Source organism: Gambusia affinis, linkage group LG22, assembly GCF_019740435.1.
Source record: "Gambusia affinis linkage group LG22, SWU_Gaff_1.0, whole genome shotgun sequence".
NCBI classification, from domain to species: Eukaryota; Metazoa; Chordata; class Actinopteri; order Cyprinodontiformes; family Poeciliidae; genus Gambusia; species Gambusia affinis.
Window position 1 is genome coordinate 683,523 of NC_057889.1, and position 18,978 is coordinate 702,500.

At 43.8% G+C, this 18,978-nt stretch overlaps 3 protein-coding genes across 4 annotated transcripts in view; 1 reads left to right on the top strand and 2 right to left on the bottom strand.

The window, feature by feature from the left end:
- Nucleotides 1-7,696: 7,696 nt before the first annotated feature.
- Nucleotides 7,697-12,053, bottom strand: pex3 (peroxisomal biogenesis factor 3). Its single transcript, XM_044107029.1, has 13 exons — nucleotides 11,587-12,053; nucleotides 10,745-10,876; nucleotides 10,585-10,666; nucleotides 10,001-10,044; nucleotides 9,808-9,929; nucleotides 9,450-9,516; nucleotides 9,325-9,379; nucleotides 9,122-9,254; nucleotides 8,911-8,981; nucleotides 8,728-8,838; nucleotides 8,368-8,464; nucleotides 8,138-8,249; nucleotides 7,697-8,059 (listed from the first exon to the last, which is right to left on the bottom strand). The coding sequence occupies exons 1-12, from the start codon at nucleotides 11,657-11,659 to the stop codon at nucleotides 8,166-8,168; spliced, it is 1,071 nt and encodes a 356-aa protein (XP_043962964.1). The 5' UTR covers nucleotides 11,660-12,053; the 3' UTR covers nucleotides 7,697-8,059; nucleotides 8,138-8,165.
- adat2 (adenosine deaminase tRNA specific 2) lies at nucleotides 10,781-14,296 on the top strand. Of its 2 annotated transcripts, XM_044107035.1 has the most exons (7): nucleotides 10,781-10,868; nucleotides 12,319-12,453; nucleotides 12,817-12,921; nucleotides 13,013-13,163; nucleotides 13,314-13,420; nucleotides 13,879-13,951; nucleotides 14,173-14,296. In XM_044107035.1, the coding sequence occupies exons 2-7, from the start codon at nucleotides 12,358-12,360 to the stop codon at nucleotides 14,199-14,201; spliced, it is 561 nt and encodes a 186-aa protein (XP_043962970.1). In that variant the 5' UTR covers nucleotides 10,781-10,868; nucleotides 12,319-12,357; the 3' UTR covers nucleotides 14,202-14,296. The 2 variants fall into 2 exon arrangements, 1 of the variants encoding a protein (XP_043962970.1); XR_006369673.1 differs by lacking the exon at nucleotides 10,781-10,868 and having other exon boundaries at nucleotides 12,205-12,453; nucleotides 13,314-13,450.
- Nucleotides 14,297-15,472: 1,176 nt separating this feature from the next.
- aig1 (androgen-induced 1 (H. sapiens)) overlaps nucleotides 15,473-18,978 on the bottom strand; it is a 12,638-nt gene continuing 9,132 nt past the window's right edge. Inside the window, exons 4-6 of the mRNA XM_044107030.1 lie at nucleotides 16,298-16,413; nucleotides 16,032-16,198; nucleotides 15,473-15,849 (exon numbers count right to left, since the gene is read on the bottom strand). Of these exons, the coding sequence (XP_043962965.1) occupies nucleotides 15,830-15,849; nucleotides 16,032-16,198; nucleotides 16,298-16,413 (303 nt within the window). The 3' untranslated portion in view covers nucleotides 15,473-15,829. The remainder of the gene's footprint in view (nucleotides 15,850-16,031; nucleotides 16,199-16,297; nucleotides 16,414-18,978) is intronic.

Here is an 18,978-nt window from a genome sequence, read left to right on the forward strand (position 1 = left end):
TTAGTTTGCTAATTAGGTGAAATTATATATATATATATATATATATATATATATATATATATATATATATATATATATATATATATATATTTAGCTTCAAACTAAATATATGGTTTGATAACTGAATTTCCAGTTTGACATTTATGAACGAATAAATGACATGGTGAAAATATCACTTTGAAAAATTTACATTTTTTTCTCTAATGACAGACGAAATAACTCCAACTATTGTTTACGGTCCCTCTGGGGTTAAAGGTCAGCCTCGGTCCAGCTGTATCTCCTTCTGCAGCGGCGGCCATGTTGTCTGTTTACTCTCTGCTCACCGTGACTCAGCTCCGCCTGAGCTCTCGGTTTTCCCAGCCGTGTTTTTCTCCGGGTTTCCTCCTTCCGGTTCGGCTGCGGGTCACGTGACCGGCCGCCTGACCGCTGGCGGCTGGTTTCCTTTTCGGATCCGTCCCCGATGGAAACGTGAGCGGCAGGTTTTGCTCTGTCACCGGGAAACTTCGGCTCTGATGATGTAATCTGGATTTTTTAGGGCTCATCTGTGGTTTCGTTGTTTCATTTCAGAGTCCACACTGTGCAGAAGTCTTCAACCAGGCTCAGATTTGTGCAAGAAGCAACAATAGTGAGGAAAATGTTCTGGTTTGACTGAAACAGAAAAAACTCCAGAGGTGATGGATGAAAATCCGTCTGTCAGGAAACTAAAGCCAGGATGACTCAGGACTTTTGCACAGATATGATGCAAGATCAGCTCATCTTCATGAAACTCGTCATCATTAATGGAAAGTTTTACAGCAGCTGCAGTTTGTACTTTTACATACATATTTATATTTAATTGGTTTAAATTCATTTAACTTTTATTCTCATTTATGTTATTTTCATGTTTCCAGATAAAATAATGTACAACATTTAGTCAAATAATGTTCATAAAATGAGTTATTTTGGATGGTAAAACCTGATTTTATGTGTTTTATTAATGTTTTTCCATCTAACTGGATTGTGTTGGTTTATTTTAGGTATAAATTTAATCCTCTGTTTTAGTTTTATACTTCACCGGTTTCTTGGTTCTTTTAAAGTTGTCCACAGATTTATTCTATACTCATAACTTTTATTTTTAAATGAACCCCTTCACCACTTTAGAGGAATTGGCAACATCACTGATTCTGATTTATTCTGGTTTTTGTGATAAAAGTTGTGAGAACATGATTCTTTTGTGTTCCAAATGATAGTTTAGGACTCAGCAATAGAAATCAAACAGTTTCATGTATTAAATCATGTGTGTAAAATTGGAGTCAGTAGAACAAAATACAGTAAAAGGACAAGGCTGGAAAAAACTGAACTATAAATCTGTCCTAATTTATATATTTGGTTAAATTAACATACAAAGTTTGTTTTTTTTATATAAATGTTAGTGAAATTTTGATTTAACCTCCTCACCCCTAATGTGACCCATGGTGCCATCTAGTGAAACAATTTATGAACTGCACCAAAACTAATTTATCTGTTTCTTCCTAGATAGAACCAAAATGGCTCCTAAATTACTGTAAAAAATGACAGTTACACAAAATGTCTTTGTTTTGGTTATTTGTATTGTTCTCTACCTGATTGAAAATCTCATTGTTTTGAACGTGTTACTTTAAGAACAGTAGCCCCGCCTTTTTATTTCTTCTTCTATGGTTTTGTCTTTAAATTGTTTGTGTCCCTTAGGCCCTCCCCTTTTGTCATGTTGTCCTGCGGGAGAGGTGTGTCCTATTTATTTTCTATCTAAATACTTCCAGTTTATTTGCAGATTTATTAAGTTAATTTCTGTTATGTATTTTTTTGTGTAGGTCTTGGAGTGGGCAGCCAATAACACGATTGTTTTTCTGTTTGTTATTCTCGTCAGAATAAATCGAGAATTCATCATTTAAAAGACAAACTGTGTCACAACGCAGAAAGGATCCGGTTACAGATGGATGGATGGATGAAAGAGGAAAAACTTTTTTTTCATTTCTTGCTCCATGTTTTCCCAGAGAACCCCTTTTACAAAATTCCATAATTTTCCAAAGTTTTCCAGCCTTCCTTCAGAAGTCAAAGGTCAAAGTTGGTGTTTTCTGGTAATTCTGTGTTACCACGTCACAGCAGCAGGGGGCGACCTTCAGCCCTTTGTTACAATTAAACTAATTTCCTGTTTAGCTGAGGACGCCATGATGGAGGGTCAGACTCATCTGTCTAAACAGCTGCATCCATCTGGGCCAATGGGAGAGCTCGGGAGAGATGACATCATCACCTCTGATCAGCAGTGACCTCAGCCCTCATCACCATGAATCCCGAATGAGCCTTCTCTCCTTCCGTCCAATCAGCTGCGGCCTGGAGTATCAGCGAAGGAGGCCAGACGGAGTCGCAGCCAATCAGAGTCCAGCACATTACGGGATCAATAATTGAGACACAAACACTGACGGATCAGAACCAGCGGGTTCGGAAGCGATGAGGTGGCAGAGAGATGAGAGGAGAGAAAATGGAGGATCGGAGCGTGGAGGGAAATCAGAGCTGATCTCACTGCCGGTAGCGGTGAGTCATCAGGTCCCACCGACGGCCGCCATGTTGTTCATTTATTCATAACATGTCACAGCTTAAAGCTAAATATTTTATTAGCAAGCTCAATATTTATCTAATATGAAGTCACTTACAGATAACCAGCTGTGGACTATCAAAATAAAAGCTTGGTCTCCGTTATTATCGGTTCTGTTCCTTTTTCATTGATCAACATTTAAGCTTAAAACAAATAAGACATTCTAAAGGCAACCCAGACGGTTAGCAACGGATCTACAACACAGACGCATCATAGTTGAACTATTCAGTTTACCCAGCTTTTATTGTGGTAGTTTACTTCTGCTTATCGGAAGATGATAGCATATCGGCTAAATATCTTTGGCTAGCTCGGAAGCATTCAGTTTGAAGCTAAACAGTTAGCTTGTTTACTTAATCGTCATGAGATAAACACCTAGCTGAATATTTACCTTCGAACTGTGTGCTAAGTGCTAGCTGAAGGTTTAGCTTGTCTCTAAACATTCAGGTTGAAAAGTTCCTCCAAACCTAAACCTTCCTCTTCAGCAGCAGCTGCTAACTGCTGAAGAGTCTTTAACGTCCCTGTGGTTGAACTTTGACCCCTCTTCTTAGCTGAATTGGTTTATTTAGTGTTATTGGAGGGGTTTCCATCAGGTGTGACCTTTATGAATTTTACTTTAGTCAACCAGAACTGGAGTTTCTGGTGCTAATCTTGAGTCTAAGGTCACAAACTGATGGAGAGCAAGCCGTCCAGGCCCTGAAGCAGCAATGCAGCCCAGATCATCATACTGCCACTACCGTGTTTGACAGCAGGTTTGATGTTTAGGTTCTGGAAAGCTGTCAGTTTTTCTCCAGACCTTCTGGAAACATCCTCCGAGTATTTTCACAGATGTTTTCTAGTAAATGTGAGTTCTTTTGAGTCGGCAGCCATTTTTCTCTTCTGACCTTTGACCTTCTGTGAGGCTGCCTGTGTTGTTCAGATGATTGTCGGGAACATCCCGAGCCGCTCTGCGTTGGGTAGAAACTTGAACAAACCTGAACTTCCTCCCAGTGTTCTTCTTGTTTCATCATGTTTGGTTCTTTTGTTCCTGTGTTGTGGAGGTGGAAAACCTGTCAGATTCACAGCTGAGGCCTCCGCCCACTCCGATCACCTCTGGTAGTCGCTCCACTCCCAGCGGCTGACTGGAACCCTGACCCTTCCAGTGAAACCTCCCCGTTTGGGAACCGCTCTGGGATCGCCACGCTGCTGAAAACATGCTGAGTGGGGAGGCGGCCCTGAGATGTGTTGGATCAGATAAAGATGTCTGCTGGTGGGAGCTGCTCTGCTCCTTCAAAGTGAAACTTTGTGAACTCTGGTGAACTGCCTCCTTCAGATTCCAGAGAGGCCATGAAGACAAAGCAGCAGGAAAATCACTGGTTTCCTCTACGCATTTCTTTATAGACGTCAGCTTGAGCAATATGCTCCGTGTTTGAGCAACCTTCTAGCTGCTTTTGCACTGAAAATGTGATCCTAGATCAAAAGTTCAAATAACTCAACCCTGGATCTACAGAAGGAATGTCTTCAGGAAATCCAAAATGTTGTGAGAGGTGAAACTGCAAAAACCAAAAGTGTCAAAACTTGATTGGAATGATCTGAAGTCAGTTTGATCGAAGACAGACCTGCAGAAATCATTTTGTCTCTTTGAAGGGACAAAATGATTTGCAAAGGAATCAAACTTTTTGTTTGAGATTCAACGTTCTCAAAGTTGTCTGTCATCAGGTTTTCCCCTCCTGATGATCCGGTAGACTCTGTTTGATTAGAGACCAAAACTTCAACATTTGCTCCATTTCCTGTTGGTCAAACCAACCAAACCCTCTGAGCAGCCTGTTCCCCTCCTGGCCTGTGGGGGCGCTGCACCAACAACCACTGAAGGAAACCACACAAAAACCTCTGAAGACACTGAGAGCAACTTCCTTCTTCACCAGATGGAAACAAGATGGAGGCGTCAGATTTTAGTGTTGGAGGATTTCTCTTTAGTCTTTGGCTGAAGACCAGGAGACATTTCTGCTGCTAGCGCTAGGCTAGCATGTTAGCTTTGGTTGTATTTACCCAGAATGCCCTGCGCTGTAGTCCACTTCCTGCTTTTGTCCAGCCATTTTTTCTCCATCTAGTGATTCTTTATGTGATTTGTTTTCCTTCAAAACGTGAGAAGAATAGATTTAAACGGCAGCGGTTCTAATTCCCTCACTGCTTCATTCAGAGGTCAGAGGTCATCAGGGCCTCAGACTGAGCTGGATCTGAGAGGAGAAAACAACAACAGTGACTCCAAGTCATGCGGCTCTTCAGCTGTTTTCCACCATCAGATGAAAGCCGTCTCATTTGGCGCTGACTCAGCGTTTAGGGGCGGCAACAATGACTCAGCAGTTTCTCACTGCCATTCTGCTGGATCTGAAGATGTTTCAGCCGCGTCGCTGACCCACTGACCCACCGACCCGGCACAGAGCAATATGCTCTGGGTCTGCTGTCTGGAGCAGATGACCGGTTCCCATTGGACCGGTTCTGACTGGACCCATTGGACCGCCTGGTTCTGCTGCTCGTGGTTTTTACTCGAGCAGCTGCCTCAGGCTGGGCCGTGTCGCTCTGCTTGTGACTAAATATTCAGGTCAAAACTAAATGTATAGTTTGGAACTAAATATGTAGCTCTAACTAAATACTTAGTTTACAGTTTAAATACATACTGTAGTTTGGAGTGAAACTACAATATAGATCAGTTAGCTTAAGTTAGCTTTTTTAACTTAAGCTAACTTTGAGCTAGCTAAAGTTAGCCAGCTAAAGATTTAGCTTTCTAACTAACAGAAATAAATACTCTGTTATTTGTAGTTAAGCATTTTGTTTCCAACTCAAGATTACCTTTAACTTGTTAAAGTTTTCCAGCTGAATATTTATTTTTTAGTATTTTTATGCTTTGATGTTTGGGTGGTGTCACACAGGAAGTGTTAGAGGTGTCGCCTTAAAACCCTTCCCCAGATGTTGTGGCTGAGTTAGCGAACATAAACCTGGAGGAATTGGAAGTATTAATAACTTTTCTAAAAGCTAACTGACCAGAAACAGGAGAGGTTTTGTCTGATTTCCTGTCACACAGAGACAGAGAAATGGTTCTGAAGCTTTTATTCTGTTTCTGTACGTAATGTGTGGATAATCCGTTGTGTCATCAAGTTTTGACCGCAGCTCTTTGCTCTCATTTCTCATGCGGTCAGCAGCGTGAGCAACACTCCGGGTCATTCGGACTCTGCGGACAGAAACTATTGTGTCATGGTGGAGATTCTGATCCAGCTCCAGGATTAAAAGACAAAAACATCCCAAAATGTTCAACACCATCTATTAAATCATTGCCTCTGAGAAGGCTGGAAGACGAGCAGCTGGCTGAAAAGATGAGGTCATGTTGAGTCATCTTCAACCAGGAAGGAAGCGACGGCTCCGGTTGCAGAAACATCTTTACCTGTAGTTTTCAGCTGCAGTCAGAATGAAAGTGATGTCAGAGCCGCTCCTTCATCACGCCGCCCCTCTGCTCCTCATCCTCACTTTCAGCAGCGGCTTCAGTCAGCGCAGATCTCACTTTTCATGTTTGGTCTGCAGCAGGATGAGGAAGCTGCTAATAATGAAAACCAAGAACAGAACCACCCAGCGGTCTGGACCTGATACCTCAGGGTTCTGCTTCAGGGTTCTGACATGTTGCCCCCAAAGAATCACAAATAATGACTCTTTGCCCTGGTCTGGTTCAACAGACCGGGGGATGCTCCACTCGGACATAAATCCGACGTGAAGCTGATGAGCTTCAGAGTTTAATTGATTAATCGTTTATCTGGTCAGGCCTATTCAGGACCCGTTGGACCAGAACCAGAGGCGGCCCAGATCGTCAGATTGGTTCCTAATGCGCTTCTTCCTGACTCTTATTTCCAAACGAAACGCCAGCTTTACTTTCAGACGGGAGCCTCAGGCCACTGAGCAACAGTCTGGTTCTGGTTCTGGTTCTGGTTCAGTCCAGGTCAGACAGCTGAATCCCATAAACAGAATCCAGATGCTCTAGCTCCAGATTCAGTCCATTTCTTGTTAAATTCTCTCAGACTCACTCAAGGCCATTACTGGTGCACTTTTTCCTTCCACTCAACTTTCATGCTTCGTACATTGAATGGACTGGAGGAAACCTTGAGTAGTGCAGAAAATGAGGCTAAAATAATTATTAATGCTTAAAAATGAAAGCAAAGCCAGAAAGTTTGAGTGAAGACGCCAACATGAAGCAGGAAGCATAAAAAACATTAACGACTTCCTGTTGGGTTTTTCTAACTGGATCAAATGAACTGGGAGTTTCTGTGTGTTTTAAACTCCCTGTAGCCCGCGGCCAGCCGCCTGTTAGTTTCCAGTTCATGTTGAACTTGTTCCGTCGCGTCCCGGCGGAGCGTTGCTGGTTCCAGCCGCGCCTTTCTGCCCCAAACTGAACAACTTCCACAGAACATCAGAGAACCGGAACACGGCCTGGAGGAACGCCCGCACCGATGGGATCTGGTCCCTCTGCCGCAAACGTCTGCAGAGTGACGGATGTTTCAGCAGAAACGTCAGAAAACCTGGTGGAAGTTCAGCTGAGGAGGAAAATCTGGATTCCAGGAATCTGCAAGGAAAATTTCATCTTCTGTGGAAAAATAAAGATTTCCTAAATGAGAGGGCGGAGCGCTGCCTTCCAGTTCCTCTAGGAAATCCTGGAAACAGACGATTGATGAAGGGGTTCACCCTCCTCTTTCTCATCTTCACCCAGCAGGTCAGGAGCTGCAGCACAGCGCCCCCTGCTGACGCAGCAACAGTACGGATTTATTCTGTGATTCTGGAGAAACAAAGATTTAGTGATGTCTCACTCTGACTGAAACTAGAGCTCAGGTTTATCTCCAGAGCTGTGAGAAAGTATTCACTCCCCAGATCGCTACGTCTCCCCATGTGGATGAACTTTGACCCTTTCTGCTTCTTGATTTGGTTTAATTCAAACACATCAGGAACGGCCTGTATCCGACCTGGATGTAAGTCCAGGCTTTGACTAGGCCACTCCATAAGGTTCACTTTGATTTAGGACTGCAACTGAGGATTATTTAGTAACTTAATTATTCTGATGATTTTGACATTCACATACACAAATAGTGACAATGAAACGGCTTTCTGTTTCTTATCAACATTAAGGGTGGAGTAGCCTGCCTCCCTCTGGCCACAATGTGAACTGCAGGTTGCAGAATTTACACATCCAAAAGAAACATGTCAGATGTAGTTTCCATGTTTAGTTTAGAGGTTTTATTAAATGTGTTTTAATCTTCAGAAGGTCTAAAACCCTCAGCAGCAACATCTGGATCCATAACGAACGCACAACAACTCAGAAAACAACCTAAAATCGTCCCAGAAGAGTCCGGCGTGGGAGATTCATCAGCTGTGAACGCCGCAGCAGCTGAAAGACTCCACTTCCCAGGATGCACTGCTCCCAGCAGCCTCAGTGTCCTGCAGCAGGGAGGACAGGAATGTCCGGCTGGACGCTGCAGAGGCATCAGACGGAGGAGGGACCGGCGTCTTCCTCACCGACTTGTTTCCTCCTCTTCCTCACAGATCACTTCTGCAGCTCCTGCGGCGTGCTGAACGTCTCGTACACGATGGCGGCAAACTCCTTCACCTGGTCGTTCAGCAGCAGGTCCTGCAGAGAAAACGTCCCATTACCAGAACAGAACCGGTCCGGACCCAAACCATCCGGATCCGGTCGATCGACCCACAACAGGGACGGGTTACCGCAGAACCACCGGCGTCGGACCTACCTGAACAAAGTGGCTGGGAGTTTCACTACAGACGGAGTTGATCTGACCGTTGATGATGGGGATGATCTTGGCCAGCGGCAGGCTGACGGCAGACAGGCTGGACAGAGGAAACCACCAAACTAACCAACCTCAGAACCAAACGTTTCCCTTCAGATCAGCTGGAGAGAAGCTGCAGCTTTAATCCCTAAAGCCAAGAACTGACTCAAAGCTCTGGAAGATACTGACTGCTCATAAAGTCTCCACAGAACCTGACTTTAAAACATGTTTATAACTGTTCCCAGAGCAGCAACAGTTGCTTCTCTAAGGTCGTTGCTGTAGGTTTGGCGTTGTCCAGATAACCGCGGTCTGTCCGGTTCTCACCTGTCGGGGGCGGAGTCACTGACAGGAAGCCGGAAGAACTCGGCCAGGTTGTCAAGGAGACGAGAGAAACCGCGGTTCAGACAGGCGCTGAGAACTTTGCTCAGATCTGGACTGAAGACAGAAACACAGCAGGTGGTTAGCATTAGCATTAGCGTTAGCATTAGCGCTGCCGGGCTCACCCACCTGTCCAGCATGTCTCTGGTCTCATTCAGCAGTCTGATGGTCACCAGGTCATTCTCCGTTAAGCCGCACGCCTGCAGGGGAGAAACCAGAGACTGAGGACGAGGCTCCTGATTGGACGCCCTCCTCAGCTTTAATCCTTGATGTTCATATTTTTCATATCTATAAAAGCTCAGGAAAGAGAGGCTCTCAAAAAAAAAAAGAAATTGGCCACCTGGTCGGCGAGGACGTCCTCATCGTCCGCCAGCATGTAGGAGGACAGCGGGCGTCCAGAGTCCACCTCGGCTCGGATCCAGATCAGCTGCTGTTCCAGCTCCAGCAGGGACAGACTCTGCTTCAGAGACACCCTGGACACAGAGAGCAGCACATCAGGGCGGCGTCTCAGAGAAGGTGAGGGACAGACACAGAGACGTTTACCCGCCCAGGGAGCTCTGCACCGCCGTCTTCACCCTGGAGATCAGCTCCGTCAGCCCTGGAGAGACACTTGAACGGGTCAGAGGACAGACAAAGGACAGAGACTGGCCGGGGGGGACGCTCCCTACCGTCTCCTAGGAGATGCTGGATGCTGGACAGGTACTGCTGCTGGACATCCGGAGGCGTCAGAGGACTCTGAGGGAAAACAAACAGGAAGTTTCTCCTTTGAACTCCCTGAAGTAAAAACTTCCTGTGGGACAGATGAGCGCTAAGCTAATAGCACTCGATGCTAAGCTAATAGCACTCGATGCTAAGCTAATAGCACTTGCTGCTAAGCTAATAGCACTTGCTGCTAAGCTAATAGCACTTGCTGCTAAGCTAATATCACTTGCTGCTAAGCTAATATCACTCGATGCTAAGCTAATATCACTCGCTCCCAAGCTAATAGCGCTCGCGGCTAGTGGCCTGCTAGCTGGCCCTCCTCACCGCTGCGCTCTTCCCCACAGAGTTGTCCAGGTACAGGTATCCCCCGATGATGTTGAGCTGCACCCTGAGGAGAACCACCAGCATGCAGGTGCTGTAGACGGCCACGACGGTCCGGGTGAAGCCTGAGGAACACACACTATGTCAGGATCAAACACCTCGGCTTTACGCCAGGGGAAACGTTTCAAACTCTTACTGATGATCTTTAAATCTTCCCAGATCTCCAGCTTGTTGGCCGGTCTGTCAGAAGAAAGAAAGAAGGGAAATTAATCATTCCTGGCTGCAGATGCAGCGCTGCTAAGCAGTAAACTCAGAAGTGCGGATGAGCGATTAGCAATGGGGGCTAAACTTCCACTAGCGTGCTAATAACAGCTAATTTTTAGCTTAACGCTATAGATATTTTGCTAGAAAAGGAGAAGCTATGTTTAACGTACTTAAATTCCCCCAAATTAATCTGTTCTCTGATATTTTCAAAAGCCTTAATTTACTTGGCTTTTGAAAATTGAATATTGCTGTTGAGGTTTTGGTTGTCAACTGTCAACAATTCTGCAAGTAGTTGAACATTTATAATCATGCTCTTATTTTGAAGGAGGGGAAACAGCAGTTCTGTTTATATTCTTTTCCCTGCTATAACTTCATTTCAAACAAGAAACATAGAGCAGCACGTTATAAAGATAAAAACATTAACAGAACTAACGTTTAAGATCAGCGCTGCAGCGTTAGTACAGCTAGCTGTTTAGTTAGCAGTGCTAGCCAGTGGTGATCTGCTGTGACTCTCACTTTGTTTTCAGCATCGCCGTCAGACTCTCGGAGTTGAGCTGAGTGACGATAGCCTCTCTGAGCGGAGGAAGCATCGACAGAACTGGAAAACACAAAAACTGTGAATTCTTCTCCACCTTCCTGAAAGCTTTCCTCGTTTAAAATAATCTGGAGTTCTGACCTGTCATGTTGCAGGTTCTCTGGTTGCTCTCGAAGTGGAACTGCCTTCTGGCCTGGGCTATGTACTCACTCGCCTCCTTCTCCTGGACCTCCTTGATCTTCTTCTGGGCATATTTACCTAGCAGGTAAACTCCTGGTAGGCGACCAGCAAACAGAACAAAGTTTTGCAGAAGATGAAGAGGCAAAACAAAAACAAAACTATGACTCGTCCACTGATATTCTGGACTAATGGAAGTGGTTTTGTTTGGTGAGACAGAATTATTAAGTTGTGTTAGACATGTTGTAGTATTCTATATTCTGAGGAGCAACCATTCGATCAGACAGAGATATTAACAGGAGTAGCAAAAGCAAAGGAGGTGGATTAGCAGAGCTGATGTGTCGTCCAGGAGATGTTACTGTAGAATATCATCTCTAATGACAGCTGTACAGCAACGGTCAGAAGCTTCTTCAGATTTGTTGCAACACTGACTGCTACAGCAGATACAGCATCAGCATCCACAACGACTTGTTCTATTTTTATCTGGTTTAAATTTAGTTTCTTTAGAAATGATGTGTTTCTAAACTGAATTAAATTAAGTACTACTAACTCGCCACATAGGATTACTTTCTAAAAATGCCAGTTGTTAATTTACTTAAATATACTGTATTTTCAGTAAAAATGCAAGAAACAAGGACATCTGAAAGAACTTCTTAAGCCGAATTGAACTTACAGTTATGATATTTATAAAAACATATCAGTCCGTGCCTTTACTCTCCTATAATATCAAACTAAATCTTTTTCAAAGCTTAAATGATCGGAGACTGGTTTGTAGCTGGTGCTAGCCTGGGTCAGTCAGCACCCACCTCCGACCACAGCTCCGGTGAAAATAAATTTCTTCTTGTGTCGTTTGATAAAATTACAGACCGATGAGAACATCTTCAAACGGTTAAAAGTTTAGAAACTAAAACCTCTTCGTGGTTTCAGCCTCTGCTCCTTATTTCACACACGTCAGCCGGACTGCAGCTCGGAGTCTGCATGCTAAAACTTCAGAGCTACGCTAACCAAAGCCTAGACAAAACATCCGGTTTGAATTTCAAAAATAAAACCCAGTAATATCGTGATAAATTGCAAACTTAATTCAAATAAAACAAAGCTACATTGATTTCGAAATTTGAATCTGAGAACGACGTAAAAAATGTTAGCTAGAAAAACAATTGTGTCTCTTTAGTAGTAGTCTGTGCACAAAGAGATTGTTACAGCTTTAATGGCTTATAAATCAGCAGAAGTTAAAATAAACACTTTCATTTTCTTCCTATTTTTTTTATTTCATGAAACAACCCAAATAATTTCTACTAATAATTTACTGCGTAACTTCACAAATGGCAACCATACACCAGCACCTACGTCTATTTTATTTTGCGCACCACTTCTCCTATTTCCGGTTTAGATTTTACGTCAAGACGTCAGTTTAACGTAAGAGAGCGTCGTGGATACGGTCCGTCCGATATTATCCTCCCCGACTCTCAGCGTGGAGCTCAGAAAGTTGCCTTGAAAAGCATAAAAACAGTAAATAAATGCTGCTTATTAACTGACAGCCTGTCACCGTGGAGTGACGTGAGACGGCATTGGTAACCATGGCAACAGAAGAGGGCCGTAAAGCCGAGTCAGAAGCCGAGTTTTCTGTAAGTGATGAAGAAATGAAGAAGTGGATGTCAAGAGCTTTTGAAATGGTGAGTTTGAGATATTTAACTGTGAAAATTACTAACTTTATCTGATATTAAGTATTTAAAAGGGATAGTGAATTAAAAATGAAAATTATAAAAATAAAAATATTTTAGGGTTAGAACTTTATGATTAGGAAGGTCCTAAGAAATCTGGGATTTAAATTACTTTTGGCGGATTTTTGGGGAGGAATGAGATTCTTATAAATATATTTTTTAAATATATTTAACATTTATTAATATTAAAAACAAACATTGAGAACCACATAAAATTAAAAATACATCAAGATTCAAATCTGTCCATCTTTTCTGTTTGTTTACACGTTTTTCTGCTGTGTGACCGACTTTGACTGAGTTTGCCGTTGCATGCAGGCCAGAGAGGCTCTGCAAGGCGGCGAGGTTCCGGTCGGATGCCTGCTGGTCCACAGACAGGAAGTGGTGGGGAAAGGCCGGAACGAGGTCAACGAGACCAAAAACGTAGGAAACCTTTTCTTCTTCTCCTCCTCTGGAAGATGGTGGCGGATCTGGGGTCGTCGTGACAACACTCCTGTGTGTGAAATGCTCGCAGGCGACGCGTCACGCTGAGATGGTCGCCTTGGACCAGCTGCTGGACTGGTGTCGCCATGGCAACCTGGACGTGAGGGGCGTGTGTGAGCAAACGGTGCTGTATGTGACGGTGGAGCCGTGCGTGATGTGCGCCGCAGCCCTGCGCCTCATGAGTATCCTGGTGTGTGTGAGTGTGTCGGGGTGAATGCGTGTGTGTGTAAGAGTGTGTGTGTGTGTCAGTGTGTGTGTGTGTCAGTGTCAGTGTGTGTGTCAGTGTCAGTGTGTGTGTCAGTGTCAGTGTGTGTTGGTCCTTGACTCTCCAGACGTCTCTCTGGTCGTCTACGGCTGTAGCAATGAGCGATTTGGAGGCTGCGGCTCGGTTCTGGACCTCTCCTCTGCTGAGCTTCCTGACACCGGGACGACCTTCAGGGTCAGCGTCACACTTCACCTCTGACCCCAGGTTGACATGCAGGGTCACTTCTGGGTCTTTATATTTGTGTTTTCAGAATTTGACTATGCCACCATCTTGAATTCTCCTGTCCATCTTTCCTTCAATTTGTCCTTCCTTTATCTCCTTCCCTTCCTTTCCTTGCTCTATGTTCCTCCTTCCTCACTCATCTCCGTCATTCCTTCTGTCCTTTCTTCCTTTCCTTCCTCATGTCATTCTTTTCTTTGTTGCTTCCTTTCTCATGTTTTTCTTTCTGTCCATGTTTCATCATTTGCTTCTTTACTTCCTTTTCTGGTTCCCTTCATTCCTTTCCTTCCTCTCTTCATTCCTTCCTAGTTTAACATGAAGGATAGAAAAAGTCTGGAAACGCTCAGGATGTGAGTGTTGTGTTCTTTGTCTGACGGTGTGTGTGTGTGTTGTGTGTGTGTGTGTGTGTTCAGTGTGTTCCAGGTCACAGAGCAGAGGAAGCTGTTGAGATGCTGAAAACTTTCTACAAACAGGAGAATCCAAACGGTGAATAAAACAAACTTTGTATTTCTCTAGATTTTTTCTTTTGCTTTTAATTCACTTTTATGTTTCATTTTATTTATTATCTGTAAATTAATCACTTAATGTTATTAAATCTTATTTATTCTGTAGATACACACTGAGAAGGTTCTGGCCTCATGGTTTTATTTGTGCTAACTCTCGTTTCATCTCAGCTGTGAAAAACATTTGATTCTTTTTATTTTCAGCCCCAAAACCCAAAACCAGGAAGGACTGACCTGCAGAGAGCTTCAGCTCAGTTTTAATATTTATGTTATTTACGTGTTGTATTGTTATTTTTTTAAATGAATAAAACCTGTTTATATTTTGGAACAACGTTTCATGTCGTTTCTTGTTGTTGTTCTGTCAGTCGGCCAGCAGGGGGAGCAGTTTAGCTGAGTGAAACCGGAGCTTTGAGGAAAATAAACCCTGAAGTTGTTTTGGATCATTCTGACCTCAAACATCTGATCGGGTTTTCCAGATTTATTATTTTCATTTTTAAATCTTTTATTTAAATCTTTTATTGTTCAAAGCATCTAAAACATGGAAATTGATGCTAAAGTAGAACAAAATATCTAAAAAAAACGTCTGAATGTGTCACCTCGGAGTGTCGGAGGTGATGTGTTAATGAGGAGACACACACACACACCGTGTGTGTAAATAGAGCGCAATTTACTGTTCTGTGTAAAATATCTATTACAAACTGACATATTTTTAAAAATATGGCTTGGATTATACGAAAGAGAATGAGCTGGAATTTTATGAGTTGAACATTTGGTGAGCAATGTCTTTATTTGGATAACAGTTGTGTGTCACACTGTAACATAGTTCTTTTCCTTGTGTTAGTTAGGTGCCTTATTGCATGGAATGTAGAAATGTATGCCCAGCTGTTATTTGAGAAGTGAGGCTTTTCAGGATATTTCTTGTTTTTGGTCTTACTCATTAACTTAGCCTACATTTTAATTTGTCACCTTTTTGCTTTCATGTATATTGCAATGTGTTTACACTGTTACAATTATATTGTTTTATTCCCCCTTTTGGGTGTGTGTGTGTGTGTGGACCTTAAGCCTCCCAGTTGAGCAGCACAGGAAGCAGTGAAGGTGAGGATGAGGAGGAAGCTTCTCTTCAAAACAAACGACCCAGTGGATCTAACTTTCTGCAGAAAAGCTGTTGGATCTCCATCGATCCTGAAACCTGGTTCAGTGAGCAGCGCTAACTACACAGCTAGCTGCGCTGGCGCTAATTTTAGACATCAGCTCTGCTACAGTACTGTACCAATATTGTATTTAAAGACACTAATGCTAAACCAATGTCATATTTAGAGGATGCTAATGCTAAAGTGCTAACTTAAACTCCAGCTCCGATTTAATTGTGACAAAACGGACATGTTCTTTAACGCCCTTACATGTTGTATTTATGTTTCTAGCTCGCTCCGATGCTACCGAGCTCCAGCAGAGAGAAATCTGACCCAGTTTGAGCCGAACCGCTGGAACCAGTAAAGACCCACGCTGCAGATTTGTTCAAGCTTTATTTGCACCTTAAAACAACCACAAGTTTCCTCCAGAAATGTAGTGTGACGATGAGATGGAGGATGATTTGTTCTGCAGGAACCGTCGGTTCCGGCTGGTGAGAAGCTGTTTGGGTTTCCTCCCAGAACTCATGCAGCTCGGCTTTCTGCAGCCGAACATTCAGAGCAAAACGACACGAAGACACAAACAAAAACGAGAGAAGATTCGTCGTCATCCGACTCAAAGGTTCACTGATGATTACAGGTTCTGCTCCTCAGCTGGTCTGCTGCCGGTCCAGCGAGGTCCGGTGGTTCTGGCTTCGGCTCGGTCCGCAAAGCGGCTATGGAGGCAGAGGAGGTCACTCACCTTTGACCTTTTCTGAGAAGAAGAGACAAACAGGACGAGGCAGTTTTTGTGAAAACAGACCGTCAATATCAGGACATATTTTGTATCTTAATTCTTCAGAACATATTAGTTCCAACAGCGACCCAAACACCTCCAACGTGATGTATACCTGTCGGTGTGTGTACCTGTGTGTGTACCTGTGTGTGTGTGTGTACCTGTGTGTGTGTGGTCCCAGATGTATCCATTCAGGATCTCTCCCAGGACGTACATGATGCAGATCACGGCCGTCAAGGCGCTGAAGAAAGCGACCCGAGCCAGCGGCGTGATGCGTTCAAGGACCGGGTAAACCCAGACACCGGTCACCTGGTGGACCCAACACGTCCTGGAAGGCCAGAACTAGAGTTTATCAACAAATCTGGACTTGAACACGTCATCTGTAAGACGCAGCAGAACCAGCGGATGTTCTGGAGTGACCCGTTACCAGAGAATGTATCCGACGCCAAACAGGCAGACGGCGGCCAGCCCCCAGGACCGACGGGGGTAGCTGTGGTGGGTGGTCCGCATCTCGATGATGATGAAGGGAAGAACGGTGGTGTGCTGGAGAGACACACAGAGCAGAACATCAGTACAGGTTCTACAGAACCAGGTTTGGTTGCCTGCATTAAAGCCTGATGATGTCACGATGAACAAGAACCAATCAAATCACTGATCCGATAGCCGGGTTCAGTATTGGAGCTGCAGAGCCATCTAGTGGCTACAGGAGGAACTACACCTGAACTCATGATTTATTGCAGCTGCAAAAACACTGAAAGTTAGTTTAGAATGTTTTAATTTTATCTTTATTAAATGTTATTTAGAATCATTTCATTATTTATTTGGTTTGAATTTAAATTAATTTGTTTAAGAGTTTTTCTTTCCAATTACATTTTTCTTATTTTATTCATTGTTTTAGATGTTTTAAAGTGAATTATTAGTTATTTTTGTTTTAATTTAAACCATTTATTTAATTTAAATTTGATTCAAATTAACTAGATGTTCTAAGTTTATTTTACATATTAAATACATTTTAATGTTAAACATATTAAATAAATGTAATACGATTAAATTTATTTTAATTACATCTAATTAGTTTTAATTGACTGTAATTTATTTTTTTTATTAAATTTCCCTCCCAGAGAAATCCCCGGAGCCTTGGGGGTCCAACAAGTGGTTTGGGCCAGAACCGGGTCAGGGACCACGTCTCCTCTCATCAAACATCTTACTGAAACTGCAGAATCAGCAGCAATCGGTTCCAGATCCGTGTTGTCTGGAATCCTGGAAGCAGGACTCGGATCTCTCAAAGCTCCATCACATGAAAACTCCACCTGGTTCTGGTTCTGATGCTCCGTTTGGACGCCAGAACTTTAACTTTCCTCTGATGAAGTCATTCTGTTCTCCTGGAACCTGGATGAAATCCTCAGTTTTATCTGAGGAAAGCAGCTCAGTGTGTGTGTGTGTGTGTGTGTGTGTGTGTGTGTGTCATGTACTGAGAGCTTCATGCTTTTGGACCCGGAGTTCATCCCGTCATTGATGTAACCAGAAATCAAACCCAGAGCAGAACGTTTGTTATGATTCTCCTGGAAACCCAAACACGGCCCAGCAGACCGCGCCCACCCAGCAGCCCACCCGGCGGACTACGCCCACCCGGTGGGCCGCACCCACCCGGCAGCCCAGTCGGCGGGCCACGCCCACCCTGCAGACCGCACCCACCCGGCTGGCCACCTGGCAGACCGCGCCCACTCAGCAGCCCACCCGGCGGGCCGCACCCACCCGGCTGGCCACCCGGCGACAATGTGCTTCACGCTTCAGCTTCCTTCCCTTTTTCTCCTCAGATTCATTCACTTCAGTCAAGGAAGGAAAATCTGGATCCAATCGGGTCGATAATTCACAAACGGTCCGAAGGTTTTTATACTTTGGCAGAATCTCGTCAGTCCATCCATAATTAGCAGAACTAACTTTTAATTTATTATTTTGATAACTTTGAAAATGTTTTGCACAGTTAGATTCCCTGAATAATTTTTTCTCGATAATCTTAAACCACTCATTCTGTGAACATTTTAGTCCTTCCAGGAAATCTTCCTGATGCAGCAAGTCAGCATGACCTTCTGAAACGCACATCCACACCGTGACCCCAGAGGGGTCAGCAGGAGCTGCTGCCTCTCCAGCTGCGTTCTGGGCGAGAGGCGGGTCACCTGGACGGGTCAGTCTGTCACCAGGCAACAGAGACAGGCAGGACGCGCGGACGCGCACACACACACACACACACACACACACACACTGTGGGAGGAAGCAGGAGAGAACCCACCATGCAAACTGCATGCAGAAAGACCGGGAATCGAACCCAGAACCTTCTTGCTGCCAGTGTTCCACTGTGCAGCCCTTCTGAAACGAACATGCTGATATAAATCTTTAACAATAGCTTCATCTATATATGCTGGTGTAGCTAGGGTTAGGGTTAGGGTTAAGGGTCACCCTGTAGCTTATCAGTGTAGCTTCAGCTGATGATTAGCAATGAGAGCTTTGGTTTTAGGAAAGTTGTATTTTTATCTCCTGCTGCCCACAACATGAAGACGTACTTTATTTACCCAGTTATCTAATAAAAATAAGCGAGTTAAATGTTCTTAAACTTACTTCTTCTGACATTGAATCGTTTTGTTAATAAACTTTACGGTGTTTTACATTATGATGGTCTTTCCTCCGAACAGCAATAAGAACCAAAATTATCCATAAAATTTCTGCTTTTCTTCCCTCTGCTGAACTCAAACTGCCTTGAACTTTTTCATAAACGTGTCAATGAATGCAGACAGTTAGTGACATCATCTCACCACATGTTTACTGAACAATTATGACTGAGATGACATTATTATTAAATCATTGAGTCTTTCTGCCTCCAGCTGAATTCACTCAACTCCTCCCTCCTCCGCTGGCCACATGGTTACCGTGGCAGCAGGGATAAACAAACAAGTCCGACACCATGGTATACCGCAAAATATTTACAACACACACACACCAACCTGCTCTGGCTTTGTGTGTGTGTGTGTGTGTGTGTGTGTGTCTCAGCGGTGCTGCAGTTGTTGAGCTTCATAGCAACAGCTCTGCTACATTACGTTGCTTTTGTTTCTT